The sequence below is a fragment of the Lithobates pipiens genome, unplaced genomic scaffold (genome assembly GCF_037356315.1).
Source record: "Lithobates pipiens isolate NorthernLeopardFrog02 unplaced genomic scaffold, aLitPip1_a1.2 Scaffold_16, whole genome shotgun sequence".
Lineage (NCBI taxonomy): Eukaryota > Metazoa > Chordata > Amphibia > Anura > Ranidae > Lithobates > Lithobates pipiens.
In genome coordinates, this window is record NW_027507748.1 from 369,782,922 (window position 1) to 369,802,818 (window position 19,897).

The 19,897-nt window shown below is 42.7% G+C and overlaps 1 protein-coding gene across 3 annotated transcripts in view; it reads left to right on the forward strand.

Moving 5' to 3' along the window:
* MED13 (mediator complex subunit 13) overlaps positions 1-19,897 on the forward strand; it is a 187,373-nt gene that overhangs the window by 28,873 nt on the left and 138,603 nt on the right. For all 3 annotated transcript variants that reach the window (XM_077482121.1, XM_077482123.1, XM_077482122.1), the window contains exon 3: positions 9,690-9,858. In XM_077482121.1, the coding sequence (XP_077338247.1) occupies positions 9,690-9,858 (169 nt within the window). The remainder of the gene's footprint in view (positions 1-9,689; positions 9,859-19,897) is intronic.

Below are 19,897 nucleotides of genomic sequence, written 5' to 3' on the forward strand. Positions count from 1 at the left end.
TCCTCCACCACTCCTGCCCATTGAAATGAATGGGCGCCTGCAATGTGATTTGCCAGCAAAGCTTCACGGGCACATTTAACCCCTTCCTCTGCCGCTAGCTGGATTATAAGTGCCCTGCTAGCAGCCGAATAGCGCCGCTAAAATGATGGTAAAGCGCTGCTAAAACTGGCAGCGTTTTACCGTCAACGCCTGCCTGCTCCAGTGTGAAAGCAGCCTTAAGTAATAAAGAAAATTTCTTACATTTATTAAACAAAACGAGCATCCAATCGGTTCACTTGTATGTATAATTTAGATAAAAAAAATATATATTTAATCTTTTGGATGAAAAAAAAGGGCTAACTTTACTGTTGTGTGTTTGTGTGTGTTTGTTTTTTTTTTTCTTTTTTTATCATTAGTGTATTTTTTTTTTTTTTTTTCAAAAAAAAATTGCGTTTGAAAGACCGCTGCGCAAATGCCGTGTGACATAAAATATTGCAACAACCGCTATTTTATTCCCTAGGATCTCTGCTAAAAAATAATTTTTGGGGGTTCTAAGTGATTTTCCAGCAGAAAATACAGGATTTTTATTTGCAAGCATCAAGTGTCAGAAAAGATTGTCTTTAAATGGTTAAACTGAGAACTCTACACACAGTTGAATTCATTCAGAACTGTAAACATTGTATCTTGTTGCTCTTTTCTTGGCAGACTGCCCATAGAGTAAACAAGTCGCTTCACTGATGTCTTCACACAACTTGCATTGACTTCTATTACAGAAGTCATTTGCAAGTCGTGCGGAAGATATCATCTGCCTTTTTTAACAGCACAATCGGCCCATGCCGATTAATTAAAAAACGCCAAATATCGGCCGATTATATCGGTCAACCTCTAGTTGCTACACACCGTGCTCCTTCCTCTTTGGATTCAGGACACTGGCTAAGTGGCATCTCTTGGTTCCTATCCCCCATTTCTGTCCTTGTTGAGGTCTCCGCATTCCAGGGTCGTGGCCATGCCCCCTTCTACCTCACCTGCAACTTCAGTCTTTTGACCCTTCAGACCTGGTACCAGAAAAGGTGGCGCCTGCTAGGATAGAATCCTCACCCTCTGAGGCATCTGATCGTGATGCACCTGCTATGAAATCTCTCTAAAACTACACAAACCATATGCTCCTGTTTGAACACCCGGAGTCTGCTTGACAGAAGTTGTCTAGTATGGAGTCCCTAAATAACCCAATACCAGCTAAGACCTTTCTGGATCATACACTGGTTGAGCCTTTCCTCTATGGTGATTGACCACACCTAGAGAAGATTTTCTCTCCATACATATTTTGCGATATCGGTATCCCAATCTGCTGTAGATTCAGCCATTTTCTTCCTTAACATTTAATCCCAGTGCTGGATAATCCATGAGTTTTAAGATCCTGTAAATAAGAGGTTAGTGGCCTCATTGAAGCTGTCTGTGCTTTCTGTGCCAGTTTTAGACCATTGTTGTCTGGACTAAGTGCTTGGCTCAATCCCCGCTCCAGTAATGCAGACTCCTCTGTTCATAGTCTGCTAGAACTTTCGCCTTCTGCCTTTCTAGGATGGGCCTTCTCTCCGTACACATGTGCAGAATTCTCTGACTTAAATGCTGATCAGCTGAACTCCCCTGCAAAAAATGCCTTGAGCACTTCAAAAGCAAACACCTGTTTAATCCCTCCTTGGGGAAAAAATACATCAAGAAGATCATGTTGGAGGGTCTGGGGATTGGTTAAGGATATTCTCCTTCCCCAGAAGAAAAAGGCTTGTACATCCACAAATAGGTCTCCCTCCTATTAGGTTAGAATTGGTCTCTTGTCCCTTTTTTTTATTTTTAAGTCTTCCAATTCCAAGTCTTAGACAGGAATACACTTTCACAAAAAGACATGATCTTCTAAACCGGGCATATTGAAGCCAAGTCCTCAGCAAGGTGACGGGGTGACCCCACTTCTGAATGTGGCTCTTGGCTGCCTTGGCCTATTCTGCTTTCTGGTTTCAGAACCTCTCAGATGCCAGAGTATTATTTCTCGAGTTAAACTGCTTTTTTGTGTTCTGCCTCCCCTCTTCATGTTCAATTTTGTCTCCTTACTGGTCTTGGTGGATGCGTTTGCGTTCAGCTGTCTAATCGCTTTTGAGCTAGAGGGTCATTACCCCTGTACCTCCCAGAATGCTTTTAGGGGTTTTTACCATCTGATTCTAAAACTGAATGGGATAATTTTGGCCCATTCTGGATTTGAAGACTTTAGACCCCCTTCCTCTGGGTTCTGAAGGTGTGTGTGTGTGTGTGTGTGTGTGTGTGTGTGTGTGTGTGTGTGTGTAAAATGCCATGCTAATAGAGGCCCCCAACTTCTGTGGGATTTTTTTCGGCATCCTAGATGTCCGTTGAATCCAATCTGCACATTCTCCTATTATCAACACTATCTGCATCATGTAGGTGATCAGCATTACCAATCTGTCACCATTTTGACCCCTTCCAGACCCCCTAGGTCTTCAAGTTGCTTGCCCAAGTTGCGCCTGTGTTGTGTTCTATTCCCAGAGCATCTGTGTTGTAAGCAACACAGAAGATCCCCATTTAAAGGAATGCTAGCTGACAAGGAGCATGTATTCAACAGATGGTACAGGTTCAGGAAAGAATCAGTTGGTTCCTCAACCTACAGATCCATTGCTGAACCATTCTCACAAGTACCTGTCCCTGGGTCCAGCGCTGGACATGAATTTCCGTCTCCTTATGCCTTGGCCCTTTTGGGCAAGAGGAAGCCCTAGATTTAGGCATCATGTCCTTTCCTCCTGATGCTTCTGAACCCCAAGGCCAGACTTTTTCCTAATGTGGTGAATTTCTAATTCCATGCTGCGATTGGGGAAACGGTTCTCTCTGTAGTCCATAAGTTATGGATGGTATCTTACAATGGATGCCAGCCAATCAGGCTTTGGAGTAGTTGTGAACACCTTCGGGGATTTGGTTGTAGCAGGAGGCTCGCTTGCCTATTACCATTATGGAATTTGGGGTGATTTGGTTATCCCTTAACACTGGACTTCTCTATTGTGAGGTCACTTGGCAAGAATACAGTTAAACAATTCCACAGCTGTGGCCTAAATCAATGCGGCAGTTGCGCCTCGCTTCATCGACTTGGCCAGGGGGACTTGGTACCCGAACATACGTGTGCTCCTTGAATATGCTCCCTGGGTCCTACTGCATCTTTTGGACCTTCAGTCCCAAGGGTCAGTGTTCCATCCTGCTGCTCAGTCATTGGCATAATGAATTGAAGCCATAATCCTAAGGGACTGGGGCTTTTCAGATTCTGCCATTTCTATCCTTTTGAAAGCTATAAAAGTTGACTTCGCACCTGAAACCTACTTTGCTTGGTATGAATTAAGGAATTTTCATTCTAGAAAGTGCTCATGGGATGTATTTGTCTTTTGACCAGTCTGGCCTGGACGAGCAATTTAGCATTGAGTACCATTAAGGAACAAATCCTCTGCTTTGTCTAGCCTACTTTACACCTTTTGGCCTCTCCTTTCTAGTTAAGGCCCTTGTTCAGGGAGTAGCTCACATCTTTAATCTCTCTTCTCCTCAATCTGGTTTTCTCATCTCCTTTAGAAGCTGTACTTTGAACCCATCAGGGGTATTCCCTTTTCTAACATTTCCTGTAAGGTGTCCTTGTGGCTATCACCTCTGAGAAGAATGAGTTGCAGCCTTCTCGTGTAAGGAGCCTTTATTAATATTGCACAAGTATTAGATTGTCTTAAGGGTAAAGATGTTTTCTGCCAAAGGTGCTCTCTGCTTTCTTCTGTAAATATCCTGCTTCAAAGAATTGAAAGGAAATTTCCTTGCACTGCCTGGATGCAGTGCATGCTGTGGGAGTTTAACTTCTTGGCTACTACTTTTCACTCAGAAATTGGAGTCCCTGTTTATGGCACCTGAGGGCTCCCACAAGGGTCTCCCCTGCCTCTTGCTCTACCATTCCTAGTTTTAGGCAAGTTATTGTCAAAAGCTGATATAGTTCCTTCCTTAGGGCACACTGCCAGATCTGTTAATTCTCCTTGGGCTTTTCAGCATCGGGCACCTGCATCTGATTTTCTAGGATGCTGTTCTGTAGTTCTAACTCCCTGTCCTAAGGTAACTACGCTTCTCTATAGATAGTGTTTTTATTTGCCACCCTATAGCAAAGGAATTGTTGCCACATTGTCCAGTAGAAATGAAGGAAAAGAAGCCTTAACGCGAACCTTTAGTCATTTTTATTTTTTATTTTTTCTTCAACTTTCCATCTATTAAATCTTCTGCCCTTGTTTTAATTTTGGATAGTAAACATTATTTTTTCTGCTAGTAAATCCCTTTCTATACAGCCCACTTTGTGTTTCTTGTCTGGTAAAAATCCTAGACTTATGACATTTGTGCACAGCTCACTCTTTCGTGAGAATTTGGCAGGAAGGGGGGGGGGGTGATTCCGAAGAGGGCCAATGAGTGCTTCAGAGCTGCAGATGTGTGGTAGTGTAAATCCAGGAAGTCATCAGGCAGCAGCTTCAGCTGGCCACAGTTAAAATGGATGCAGCCAGACTCGGTGGGGGGGAGATTTCTGCAGCATGTTTGGCAAGTACAGAATCAAAATATATTATGTGAGCAGACTGCAGTTCCTCTTTAAGGCTGCATTCATTCCTGAGCATTTTCAGCTCGTAGAACGCTCATCTCAAAAGTTCCAAAACGCCCAACAAGCAAAATCCCATTCAATTCAAAGGTACCTCTTCAAATATGATTGTTTTTGTCAACTGAAGCAAAATGCCTAAAGCTCAAAGTATGTGAGCTGCTTTTTTGGCCCCATAGACTTCTATAGAAATGCCTGACTTTAACAGAAAAACGCTCAAGTAGCCTCTCCCTCTCCCGCATAAATTGGCTAAATAAAAATGCCTGAAGCTGTGAAAATTGTTTTTTTTTCTTAACCACTTGAGATCCGCGCTATAGCCAAATGACGGCTACAGCACGGATCTCCTTTTCCGGGACGACGTCAATAGACGACGTCACGTGTACGAGCAGCCTGCGTGCCCCGTGATCGGCGAATCCATGAGACTCGCCTGATCACCGATCCGTGCAAGGGGTCGATCCCGACCCCTTATCATGTGATCAGCTGTCAGCCAATGACGGCTGATCATGTGATATAACGGAGCCGGTAATCGGCTATTATTCCTCCTCCACGCTGACAGCGCGAGGCGAAAAAAAAAAAGCCGATCACCGGCGGCCAGCCCTGCTAGCGCCCACCTGCCCCCTGCCAGTGCCCACCTGCCCCCTGCAGTGCCACACTTATTAAAAGTAAGTGCCCCCCGTCAGTGCCACCCAGCAGTGCCCATAGTGCCACCCAGCAGTGCCACCCACAGTGCCCACAATCTGCCTCAAAGGTGCTGCACCCCAGTGCCACATATCCGTGCCCATCAGTGTCATCTACCAGTGCCCAGCAGTGCCGCCCATCAATGCCCATCAGTCCCATCTATCAGTGGTACCTATCAGTGCCCATCCGTGCCACCCATCCGTGCCATCTTATCTGTGCCCATCAGTGCCGCCTTATCTGTGCCTATCAGTGCCGCCTAATCAGCGCACTTCAGTGAAGGAGAAAAATGACCCGTTTGCAAAATTTTATAACAAACTATTAAAACATGATTTTTTTTTTTTTTTTTGCATCTTTTTTTTGTTTGTTTAGCAAAAAATAAAACTCCGAGCTGTAACTAAATACCACCAAAAGAAAGCTCTATTTGTGGGAAAAAAAATTATAAAAATTTCATTTGGGTACAGTGTTGTATGCCCACGCAATTGTCATTCAAAGTGCATCAGCGCTGAAAGCTGAAAATTGGTCTGGGACTGAGGGGGGTTTAAGTGCCCAGTAAGCAAGTGGTTAAAGAGGAGCTGCACCTAAAAAAAAAAAAAAAAAAAAAAAAATATATATATATATTAAAAGCCAGCAGCTACTAATATTGCAGCTGCTGACTTTTAATAAAATCACACTTACCTGTCCCAGGGTCCAGCGATGTCGGCGGCAGATGACGAGCGATCGCTCGTCTCGCTGCTGCCACCGCCGCCATCCTCTGTCAGGGAATCGGGAAGTGAAACATGACGGCTTCACTGCCCGGTTCCCTACTGCGCATGCGCGAGTCGCGCTGCGCGTCTCTTATGGTCCCCCGCTGTGTCTCTGGGAACTGTGTGTTTCCCAGAACACAACGGGGGGGGCGGAGCATCTGCGGGGGTCTGGCCGGAAGTGGGTGCAGTTACCTGGGTTATCCAGGTAACTGCACCCCCCTCCCCCCTGAAAGGTGCCAATTGTGGCACCGGAGGGGGGAGGGATCAGATTAGCGGAACTTCCCCTTTAGGGTGAAGAACCGCTTTAAGACTGTTACCATTCCCTCTTCTTCTTTTTTTTTTTTTTTTTTTTTTTTTTTAAGTTTTATTTATTAACAGTTTTATCAACACATACAGTACAACACACATGTACCAACCCCCCCCCCCCCCCTTTAATCCCCTGTGCAGCCTTCCAACCAATACTAAATCTCGTTCCATATTCCCAACTATACCAAAATTACATGTCCAAAACATCCATGACAGTACCGTCCAACCCGCATACAGAAAAATACCATACTCGTATCACTCCTCCGCCCAGTATAGCAAGCTTGAAATCAAAACCCAGCCCCATCACAATGGATTAATTCACAGTATCTTTAGCATCTAGCCAACATTGCCACACTTTCTCAAATTTTTTGGGGCATCCCCTACTCAAGTAGGTAGCTTTATACATTGGTAGTGATTTGTTAATTATACTTTTCCAGAATGACACCGTGGGCGGCTCTGGTCTCTTCCAACACAACAGAATAGCCTTACGGGCATAGAACAAAGAAAGAGAAATCATAATTCTTTGTGCCCTTCTGGGCACCAACTCCTTCTGCCATTCCCTCTTTGATTTGATATGTGAATAGGTGAATGTTAGGTAAACCAGCCGCTCCCTCCCAGGATTATGTGGCGGTATATATTTTTCATATGCTTGAACACATGCAGTAGACTTTACCTGCATACTGTGTTCTCCCCACAGCTTGTGTAGTAAAGCAACATAAAAAACAGAATGGAATCCTTTAAAAGGTGTTAAGACTTTTTCATCTTGTAGGCATAGCTTCTTTTAAACTTTAACCACTTAAGGGCCAAGCCCCCCCCTTTTATTTATTTATTTTTGCTAGAAAATTACTTTGAACCCCCCAAAGCCCAAAACCTGGAGAATAAAATGGAGGTCATTGCAATACTTTTATCACACCGTATTTTAGCAGCAGTCTTACAAGCACACTTACTTTTTAATGTAAAAAAAAAAATAAAAAGAAGACAACCGTATCAAATGATGCCTAACATGTCGCACTTCAAAATTGCGCCCGCTTGTGGAATGGCGACAAACTTTTACCCTTAATCTCCATAGGCGACATTTAAAAAAATGATACAAGTTGCATGTTTTATGTTAGAGGAGGTCTAGGGCTAGAATTATTGCTCTCGCTCTACCGATCGCGGTGATACCTCACGTGTTCGCTTCTGTGCGCAAGCTCGACGGGGTGCGTGAAAGAAAAAAAATCTTATTTTCCTTTTTAAACAGTGAAAAAAAAAGTCACCCTTATTCCTATTACAAGGAATGTAAACATCCCTTGTAATAGAAAAAAGCATGACAGACAGGACCTCCTTAAACATGAGATCTAGGGTCAAAAAGACCTCAGATCTCGTATTAAGATGCAATAGAAAAGATAAAATAATAAATGTCATTAAAAAAAGGCCCTTTTTATGAGCTGTGGGCAGAAGTGACGCTTTGATGTCGCTCCTGCCCAGCAAACGTATGAAGACGGGTGGGGACCATCTTCCCCCCCTCACTCGCCTCCATATTGAGCCAGCAAAAGACCGCGATCCCCCCCTCCGCCGCTGCTGGCATTTTTTATCTTGTAGCGGACTGCCTGCTGAAAAGGAGGATACCGGGATTATGGCAGCGAGTTGCTTCCGTAATAATCTCCTCCTTCAAACAGCCAACGTAAAACTGCAATGGGCTGTCCATAAGTGGTTAATGAGTGTTCTTGGGTTTTGACTTATTGACATAGTATTTGTGTTTATCCATTTAATATGTAAAGCACTTGTCATCTGTCTTTATTCATGCATTCGTTTGTGTATGTAACTTTAATCTAGTTCTTAGAAATGGAATTAACTTTGAAATATATATATATATGGCTACACACCATTTTATACAGTGCTCATCTAGTAGTGAAGATAATAGTTTGGACCAGCTTGGTCCAAATTAACTATTTATTTAAACAATACTTTAATAGCTTGGACAATCGCATTTAAAGCGGAGGTCCACCCTAAAATGGACCTTCCGCTCATCGGATTCCCCCCCCCTCCGGCGCCACAATTGGCACCTTTCAGGGGGGAGGGGGGTGCAGTTACCTGGATAATCCAGGTAACTGCACCCACTTCCGGGCTAGCTCTCTGCGGAAAGGGGCGTATGTTACGCCCCTTTCCGCAAGTGCCCGCCCCCTTCAGCAAGTGCCCCGCTGCCTGCTGGGAAACACACAGCTCCCAGAGGCAGCGGGGACCGTCCTCATTGCGCAGCGCGGCTCGCGCATGCGCAGTAGGGAACCGGGAAATGAAGCCGAAAGGCTCCATTTCCTGATTCCCATACCCAAGATGGCGGCGGCAGGACCCGACAGACGACCTAGCGATCGGCTTCGGGTGCCGACATCGCGGGCGCGCTGGACAGGTAAGTGTCACTATTTTAAAAGCCAGCAGCTGCAGTATTGGTAGCTGCTGGCTTTAAAAAAAAAAAAAACGCGCAGTCCCGGTGGACTCCCGCTTTAAATATGGGTATTAATATGACGGCTACAATGTTTTTTTTTTAGCCTGTCCACCTATATGTCCTCAAATATTAGATAACTAAAATGGGCCTTTCACTGCATGGTCTACACACAAGCTGATTCTTTCAAAAAAAAAAAAAAAAAAAATTATAATTTGCTTCACTGTAAACCGATTTTCTTCTCCCGAGTGATAAAAGTGCTATACATACAATTAGGGCTGCAACTATCGATTATTTTTATAATCGATTAGTTGGTTGATTTATTGTTTTGCTTGGTTAATAGCCTTAACAAAAAAATTTGTATAATTGAATTAAGATGTAAAGCTTAAAAAAAGGCAATTTATTCTTAAATATCTCTATGCAGTGGTAATATAAATAACCAGCTATATGATTAGGGAATATAATATATAATCCACTCTGAGAATAAGACAGAAGAGATATACTATTGGAGTTTGAATCTAGGAAATATCATCAGATCAAATGTTTATTTATTTAAAAGACAAAAGGGACTACAGTGGCTTTTTTTTTATAAGTGTGACCCTGTTAGTTCTGCTACTGGGTGAATAAGAAAGAGTTGTAGCTCTGGTAGTATGGAGCCTGCTGTACTTTCGGACATTTTATGATGGCACAACTTTTACAACACACAGCCGTGATCTTTATGTGGGGTAAATATATTAGAGGTAACTTTTCATATCAAAAATTGCATCTTCTGCCTGGGGTTTTGCATTTAAGGGAAATGCTACTGATCTAATATCTGAAGCGATTATTTTTAGAATGTTATCACCACTTGCCATGCTCATGCTTACCTTTTTACAATTAACCGAATACATGTTTTTTTTCTTTTCAACAGTGGAGGAAGATGGAATTTGGGAGAATGGTCTTTCCTATGACTGTCGTACTCTGCTATTCAAGGCTATCCACAATTTGCTGGAGAGATGTTTAAATAACCGTAACTTTGTGCGGATTGGGAAATGGTTTGTGAAGCCATATGAAAAAGATGAAAAGCCAGTTAATAAAAGGTGAGTTGGTTTGTTCATTTTTATAGCTTCATCCTGCTGTAGACACTCCAAACATCTAAGGCTGACCACAGATTGTCACATGTTTTACCAAGAATGCCTTGGAATTAATCCTTTGCCTCCCAGATTTGCTGAGGGACCTATTTTTATTTTGCCTTCTTTGATAAGCAGAAGTGGACCACACTTGGTTAATCATTTTGTTGTTCTTGTTTACAAAGTTTAAATAAGTGTCTGTCTTAAAGAATTCCAGCCATGCCAGTGTGTTGGGGGTTTTTTGTTTTTTGTTTTTTTTTTGTTTTTTTTAACATAGTTGGGTCCAGCTTGCACCAATGTAACTATGTATATACCATAACTGACTGACTTTTAATGGCCCTTGAAGCTAAAAATCACGGATATAGACCACTACGCCAATGATCTCCACTTGCTTCCGGATCCTGTGCTGAGTGGTTGGTCTGATGCATTGTGATTACTGAAGGAGGGTTGCTTTGCACAAGCGCCATTCAGAGAATGCTTTGTGTTTTCTGAATAAATGCAAATCATTTTCTTCTTGGATTCAGTAGAGAGTATGTCACCGCCCCGCCTCTCTACCTTGTTTAGTTAGAGAATGGTGCCTGTGCTGAGCTGTCCACCTAATGTATTCACATTGCACTCAGCACAAGACCCAGAAGTAAGTGGAGATCACTAGAGTGGCTTCAAGCAGGTATGGTGTACTGTATACTGTCCATAGTCACCTGGTCCAAACTGGAAATCTTTTACAAATGTTTCCAGCAAGTTTGGTGTGTCATACCCAGTGCTACTTGCATGCTTTGAAGGCAATCTATAGCTTGGTCTTCCTATGATCATTGATGTGTATTGTCTAGTTGATGCATGTAAGCAATGGAGGTTCTGGTAATTCTGTTAACCACTTCAGCCCCGGAAGAATTTACCCCTTTCCTGACCAGAGCACTTTTTGCGATTCGGCACTGCGTCACTTTAACTGACAATCGTGCGGTCGTATGCAGTGGCTCCCTACAAATAGAGCTTTCTTTTAGTGCCATTTGATCACCCCCCCCCCCTTTTTTTTTATTTATTTTTTTGCGCTATAAAAAAACGCATAATTTTTTACATTTTGCTATAATAAATATCCCCCAAAAATATATCAAAACCTTTTATTTTATTTTTTTCCCCCCTTCAGTTTAGGCCGATACGTATTCTTTATATTTTTGGATTAAAAAAAATTCTCTAAGTGTTTGCTTTGCGCAAAAGTTATAGCGTTTACAAAATAGGGGATAATTTTATGGCTTTTTTTTTTTTTTTTTTTTTTTCTTTATCATGACTGCGACATTATGGCGGACACATCGGACATTTTTGACACACTTTTGGGACCATTGTCATTTATACAGCAACCAGTGCTATTTAAATGCACTGATTCCTGTGTAAATGACACTGGCAGTGTAGGGGTTAACCACTGTGGGGCACTGTAGGGGTTAAGTATGTCCTGGGGAGTGATTCTAACTGTGGGGGGCGTGGCTACGTGTGACGCGTCTCTGATCTCTGCGCCAGATCACAGGGAGCAGAGATCAGTGACACTGTCACTAGGCAGAACGGGGGGATGCTTGTTTATATTAGCATCTACCCGGTCTTCCTCTCTGTGAGACGATTGTGGCTATTCCCACGGCGATCGAGTCCGCGGGACCCGCGACCCGACTCATGGAGCTTGCTGCTTGCCGCCTGCTGGCTGCCTCTTAAAGGGCAAAGTACAGGTACACGTTAGTTTGCCTGTATGAGCCCTTCTGCCGACTTATATCGGCGTGAGGTGGTTGGCAAGCGGCTAACCTACATTTTTCATAGCTAGCTCATGCTGAAAATCGAAAATATATTATTCTTAGAAACTACTTTGTGATAAATTGGGAGGGGCTTCAGAACTGGAAGGATGCTCTAATAGGACAGTGTGGGATAAACAGGAACTGAAAGCTGTGATCATGTGAATAGCTAGCGTATTAGGTTTCATAGGCATAAAAAAATAAAGCAGTTGCCTGACTTTAAAAATGTGGAAGTTGTGAGAAATATGGTATGTAAGGGATATATTAGCTTTTTATAGTAACATCTATTATGGAAACCAATGTACCTTTTTTGTTTTCACGTGGCCTGTAAGTTTTTTTTATTATGGCTGCCAAATTTAACCCGAGTATTTTTTTTTTCATCTTTTTAGTCTATTACAAAACTTGCTAGCAGATAACTTTGTCAGTATGTGACTATTGTATTGTTTTCCCCAATTGTGGGCCAAATTCTTCCCCTCCCCACCCATGAGCACAGCAATAATCTACACTTCACCCAGAGGTTTGGGGAACAATACTTCTACAAAATGAAATAGAAATTCCTTAAAATTTAATTGAGACCCTTACTAATAATGGATTTGTATTTTTGTTTATACAGATCTGATACTACGACACCACACAATTCTACGTGGCAGCTGATTTGCCTCTGCTGCAGTTTTAGTCGCAACTAATTGGCTACTTGTGTTGCTTTTCCCTCCCCTTCTCTGAACTCTGCTGTACAAACCCTGCAAAAGTCTTATACAAAGTCAAATTCAGGCACTTTCACTTTAATACATTTAGGGATCTTTTAATGAATACAGAGATGTGTGTTATTTTTTTATCTGCCCAGGGCACAGCTTTAAAAAAAAATGGCCCCTTACATGGCAGTGATCTAGTACGTTCCAGGAGTCGGTTCAGCTTATTGTACATGGTTGCCTTTTTTGCACCTCTTACAATTTAGGTTTATAGAAGCTCATGTTGCACCTTGGCCCGCTATTGAAAAAAAGGCAATCGGGCCACCTTTTTGTTTTTCAGGCAGACCTGATCGGACTCTCCAGTCTCCTCCTGTGGAGTGGTGGGAGTCGGAGGACATGTGTCCATTAACACCCACCAACATCCGATCTTGTCCACTAAAAGCAGACGGGTGGGAATCTGTTCCACATCTGTCTATCATATGGCAGTCAGGTGTAAATGGACAGGCCGACCACCCATAGAGGAGAGCAGGCTGTGTCTGTATCCACTCTGCAAAAGCGGAGCGGAAACAGACCATTCATCTGCCTGCTCAGTGCCCCCCCCCATTGTGTAAGGGGTCGGGGTCTCCATGTTGAATCACTCTGAAACTAGCTAAAAATCTACCCAAGAGAAAATTTTAATTGCATGTTCTCCCTTGATATACTACACAAACAGAATTGGCATTTTAGGCCAAACTTTTACAGAGCAACTTGTACTGCTCTAGTGTTTATTAAATTGGAGTGTGCATGAATTTGGTAGGTATAATGGCCAAATTTCTTGTTTTTTATTTTTTTTTTTTTCATTCTTTTCACTTGATACTAGAAAGGTCTGTTGCTATCTGAATGTATGGCGTGATGCGATTTAACTTAAAACGGGTAGACAGTTTGTAGGTGTTGTGCTCTCTGAAAAAACATTTTTTTATGTAATGGTGTTCCTGTATGATGTAGCATGTACAGCCAAACATTTTACCAATCCCTTTAAAAATCCTTGGCTTTTTTTAATGTTGAGTCTTGAGAGAGGAAAATCTTGTATGGTGAATATCGTGTTTTGGTTGATGTAATAGGAAAAGTACAAGCTCAGGACAAGAACAAGCATGATCTGGATAATATAACCTGGCATCATAGTAACAAGGCCTATAAAATAATGGCACGTTGCCTGCAACCTCTCTCCTGTCTGCAGTTTGATAGTATACTCTTCTGCTGTAATTGTGGCCTTTTTGGTCCAAAGATTGAGCATTTGACAATTAGAATATACAGAATATGCACGTTGATATCTCCAACCACCGATGCACTTTAGCACCCTTCAACCACCACCTCCCTCATCAAAGCAATATTTTCTAAAACTTGGCAGTTGTGTGTTAGGCAGATCTAAATAGTCGTGTGTGTGTGTGTGTGTGTGTGTGTTTTTTTTTTTTTTTTTTGTACGAGTTTGGTTTTTTATTTTGCTCCAGCATTATAGTATGTATAGATATGGCAAATTGATTTATGCATGCTATTTTGTGTTTTGAACACTAACAAATGTACTGTAGTTTGTGAACATAAAGGCTCCTTTATTTTTTTATTTTTTGTCCTTGGTAGCTTTCCAGCCTCTTGGCAGCTGTTGTGTCGTCCTTCCCTTTTTTTTTTTTTTTTTTTTTTGTCTGTAATAAGTAATGTTTTACATGATCAAATGTGGTTCTGGACTGTCGGAGCACACATTCTAAAACATTATTCACTATGTAATTTATTGCTGCATTCAGTTCCGATGTGAACACCAACAACCATCAGTTTTTTTATATTCTCGATTGGCAAATATGCCAATTTAACTAGTATGATCTAGAGAGCAGGGGAATATGAAGTTTTGCCAGGGGGTGCATTGTTTGAGCACTTTAAGTCTTCGTGCACACCGGTGTATTAAAGTACTGTATTTATTGGCGTATAACACTCACTCTTTCACCATGAAAATCGGGTGCAAATAGCGTATGCGTGTTATACGCCAATACAAAAATGTAAGGGTTTTTTTTTCCCTGAAACTTACCTCTTAAAATGAATGTGCATGTTGTACACCTGTGCATGTTCCACATAGTTAGACATATGACTTATTAGAAGTGTGTGCATGTAAATTCCTTCTATTGGCTAGAATGTTTATTCTAGGTACTGGAATGCATTTATGTGCAAACTATGCCCATAAGCTCCTTTCCAAGTGCAAGTTTGGGCTTTTTTTTTTTTTTCCTTGCCCTTGAATGTTGCTAAAAAAAAAAGAATCTAAATGCCACAATGTGCACACGATCACATAAAAAAAAAATAAAATAAAAAAAAAGCCTTTACAACTACTTTAATTAGTCAAACATGGGCCTCCTTAGAAAATATTGCTTCTCTCCTAAGAGATGAAATGGAGCTGCATTTGGATACAACAAAAAGTTTGTTAAAATGCCATTAAAAGCAGAATGTGCACGAGGCCATAACTGTGCTTTAGGCTGGGTTCACACTGCTGCGGCTAGGAGACCTGGATGTGATTCGCACCGCACTGCAGTGCAAATCGCATCCGATCTCTGTGCGATGCGAGTTCAGCCATACAGATAGTATGGCTGAATTCGCATCGCACCCGCCGCAAACTCGCACGGGACCCTTTTTTTGGTCCGCAGCAGAATCAGATCGCATGGGTGTTCACACCATGCGATCCGATTCCTGTGCGAGTTTGCAGATCGCACTGCGATATGCGGACTGATCTGAGAGTGTCATTAACATTTCACTGACACTCCCAGCAGTCCGCATAGGGCAGTGTGAACTGCCGGCGGGAGGCATGCGATGCGGGAAAACGCTGCGGATTCGCAGCGTTCCCGCATCGCTCCGGTGTGAACCTAGCCTTAAAGCAAAAAAATGTTCTACTTCAATTTAAACTTCTACACCGTGAATGCTTATTTGTTTAGTTTCAGTAACTAATGATGTCAGATTATGTGCAACTATAAGTTGCTAGCTTTTATACCATAACTAGGGATGAGGTTCGAGTCGAACTCTTGTTCGACTTGAACATTGCCTGTTTGCCGAACAGTGAACAATTTGGGGTGTTTGCGGCAAATTCGAAAAGCCGCAGAACACCCTGTACAAGTCTATGGGAGTTCTAAAAAAAAAAAAAAACAAAAAAAAAAAAACGTGGGATTCCCCCAAATTGAATTACCAGGACTGGTACGGTTCAGGATGGGGGCAGCGCTCCCCCCCCTTCCTGCATGCTAAGATAAAGGGTATGGTATGGATTTTTTGGCGGAACTCCACGCCATTTGTGTAAAAAAAATAAAAAAAAATAAAAAAAAATAAAAAATAAAAAAAAAATTGCCATGGAGTTCCACTTAAAATCCATATATACATTATAGCCGCGAGTGCTTTTAAATTCTTTTTTTTCCTGCAGAAATGACACTTTGTACAGGGACAGTTCTAAGCACGGTAAACATCCGCCCCTTTACAGGCATACTATACACCCACCCCCCAGGTATGAAATTTTAAAGGAATATTACACTTTTTATTGTTTCACTTTAAGCATTCTTAAAATTACTGCTCCCGAAAAAAAACTGACATTTTTAAAACTATTTTTTAGGACAATAACTTGCATATTAGCCTTTTAAAATTAGCACTTTTGATTTTGAACGTTTGAGTCCCATAGACTTTAATAGGGTTCTAAAGTTCACGCAAAGTTTAGGTCTGTTCGCAGGCTCTGGTGCAAACCGAACAGGGGGGTGTTCGGCTCATCCTTAACTGTCTGTCCTATTCACGGCATGGAACTGTGTGCAGGTTCGATGCAGTGTCGTTCATTGTAAATGCTGATCGCATCTTGACCACAGGTCAGCGCGGCAACACATTAACGTGCATTGCACTGACTTAAAATAAAAAAAAAATTGTGCCATGAATCAAATTTTTCTATTTTTCCTATTCCCTTAATTTTAGCTCTTAACCCCCCGCCCCTTATTCCCAAGACTAAATGCCCTTTCTAAATATGGCACACTACCAGCAGTTCTGTAGTGTAAACCGTTAAAGAATAAAATGAGTTAAGACCCCTCCCTTAATATTAGTCTAGGTCATGTGACTTATTTTGATTTCACCTCCCCACAGCCCAGGGCGAAGCTGAGCTGCAGCAGATTGCGTGTCCTGGTGATGTTGGGTTTGCATTGTTACAGCGGCTGCCCAGCGATTCGAATCCAGCTCTGTGACACAGCAGGAGCTCGCATTGATAGATGTGTGGCACCCGGGGCAGACCGCCCCTTTTTCGGCTTCATTATTGGCATTTTTTTTTCTGCCACATGCCAAAGACCCAATTTTTGTCCAATATGTAACGGCACACCTAATTGGGGCCATGCTGACCAGGATGATTACTGTCTAACAGTAAGCTGTTAGAAAAGGCTTACTTACATAAAAGTGTAACATGCGCATTGTGGTGGCAACTTGCAGAGGCTATGAGCCAGCAGATCGTTGCCACCAAGTAGGACAAGGTGCCTAACAGATGGCAGGATCACTGGGAAATTTCTTATAACAGAATACTTTAATAAACATACAGAGGATGCATAGCGATTTACGAAAAAAGTTTGGTTGTCGCATTAAAGGGGAAAGGTGCAAAACATTGCTAGGCATTCTACCAGAATCAATTTTTGTCTTTTTTTTTTTTTTTTTATGTGACAAATGATCGAATATTCACATCTTGGATCCTACATTAGGGGTCATTCCACTTTTTGCTTTTGTGAAACCAGCGGCCACTAACCCCGCTTCTCTTCTGATGCAGTTCTGTTAATTCACTGGGACATTGGTGTGTTGCTATTTACTAGGTTCTAGCTCCAGTCGATTGCATGGCTGTTGGCAGGAAGGGGAGTTTTGCCAGTTTTTGCATTTGGCAGTGGTCCAATTTCTGTGAGATCTGCACTGTTCTTGCATGAATCCACTCTATGGTGGTCATATTGCATATGTGCGTGTGCAGACCTCGTTGACTTCCTGCTGTCTTTTTTATTTATTCCAGCGCAGATTCTACAATACTCTGGACAGTGCCTGAGCTCCCTGCTGCCTTACCAGTGACCTGGTTACAGATGGCATTAACCCTTCCTGCTCTGGCAGTGAAATTGCCGTTGCCTAGCAATACCCTATTGCTGGGGGGTGGGGTTCTCAAAGAAATGGTCTGTTCACTTGTTGTTAAGATAGGAAATGGCTGTATCAAGACTCTGACTTGCCCTGTTGAGGACATCCCTGTGCTTAGTGGTTGTAAAGGCAGAAGCCTTTTTATCCTTATGTCTTATGCCCTGTGTGCAACAGCAGCCCCCCTAATACTTACCTGAGCTTCATCTCGATCAAGTGATGTTTCACAAGAGCCTACACTGTGTGGGGACTTTCCCTCATTGGCTGAGACAGCGCCGTTGGCTCCCACTGCTGTTGGTGGGCTATTGAGAGAGCGTGGGTGGAGCCAAGCCGCAGCTCCATTTCAGAATAAATGCATACAGCAGTGGCTTGGCAAGAAAATCCTTTTGTGTGTGTCTTTTCACAAATGCCTATGACATATCCCTAGACAATATTAAGGAAGTCACCAAGGGGAAGAATGCTCCTCTTTCACCGAGCCCCCCACCCCTTATTTTTTATTTTTTTTTGTGACCAAAAAAAAAAAAAATCTCCATGCTTTAAGACTTGGACCCTGAAATCTCTCAAACCTCCTCAAAGCAAAGTTCCTCCCATTTAAAAGTCAGCTACAAAAAGTGTATCTGCTGACTTTTAATAAACACACTCACCCGTCCACGGTCCAGTGATTGTGGGGGCACAAAGCCTCTCTCCTCTCCCCAAACCTCTCCATGGTGTCGGCTTTGTAACTATGGGCAGCCACGCTGCTTGTTGTGAATGGCCGGGCAATCTTCTGGGACCTGTGACGTGTCCCAGAAGATTGCAGGGAGGAAGGGGGGAGAGATGAACTTCCGCTGGGTGCCTCTCAAAACTGAGTACCTAAACCCCCCCCCCCCCCCAATCCAAGGGCTACAAACTGGAATTTCGGTCTCTTCCTTCGCCCCTCTTTATTGTAAAACTTGCCAACATACGCCTGCAAAGATTGTTTTTTCCCCATACTTGATCTAAAGGCTCTCAACTCCTTCCTTCAGGTTCAAATATTCCGTTTTGAATGTACCTGGTTTGTCATCGCTTCCTTCTGAGAGATCTTCTGGTCATTGCCTTTCCCTTTAGGCATGTTCACTTCACCAAGATGCTTATCCCTGTTTGCCCTATACTTCTCTCCTTTGTTTTTTTATTGAAAGCTGTGGCACAGATACAAATCTAAAGACAACTTTACAAATATGTAAAGTGTGGCGTGCATTTGTATCCAGCCCCCTTGAGTCAATACTTTGTAGAACCTCCCCCCCTTTCACTGCAATTACAACTGCAAATCTTTTTGAGGATGTCTCTACCAGCTTTGCACATCTAGAGTGACATTTTGCCCGTTCTTCTTTGCAAAATAGCTCAAGCTCTGTCAGATTGGATGGCGAGCGTCTGTTTCAACTCTTGCCACAGATTCTCAATTGGATTTAGGTCTGGGCTATTCTAACAAATGAATATGCTTTAATCTAAAACCTTCCATTGTAGATATGGCTTTATGTTTAGGGTCCCTGTCCTGCTGGAAGTGAACCTCTGCCCCAGTTTCAAGTCTTTTGCAGACTAACAGGTTTTCTTCGAAGATTGCCCTGTATTTGGCTCCATCCATCTTCCCTGGCCTTGCTGAAGAAAAGCATCCCTACAACATGCAGCTACCACCATGTTTCACAGTGGTGATGGTGCATTCAGGGTGATGAGCAGTGTTAGTTTTCCACCACACAGAGTGTTTTATTTTTAGACCAACAAGTTCAGTTTTTGTCTCTTCTGACCAGAGCACCTTCTTCCACATATTTGCTGTTTCCCCACATGGATTCTTGCAAACTGTAAACGGCACTTCTTATGGCTTTCTTTCAACAATGGCTTTCTTTTTGTCACTCTTCCATAAAGACCAGATTTGTGAAGTGCACAACTAATAGTTGTCCTGTGAACAGATTCTCTCTCTCCTGAGCTGTGGATCTCTGCAGCTTATCCAAAGTTACCATGGGCCTCTTGGCTGCTTCTCTGCTTAATTCTCTCCTTGCCCGGCCTGTCGGTTTAGGTGAACGGTCATGTCTTGGTAATTTTGCCGTTGTGCCACACTCTTTCCATTTTCGAATGACGGATTGAACAGTGCTCTGTGAGATTTTAAATCCTGGGATTTTTTTTAGAACTTTAGCTTTAACCAGTTGCGGACCGCTGCACGCCGATATATACATCGGCACAATGGCAGCGGTGGGCAAATGGGTGTGCCTGTACGCCCCCTTTAGTAGCCGGGGATAACAGGCATGCATGCATAGAACAGGACAGTCTGACTCGGTCGGTCTCCCGGCGATCATGTCACGGAGCCTCAGAACAGGCAAGTGCCTATGTAAATCAAGCACTTCCCCGTTCTGGCTTGTGTCATGATAGAGCAGTGATCTGTCATGTAACTAGTAAACCCACCCCCCACAGTTA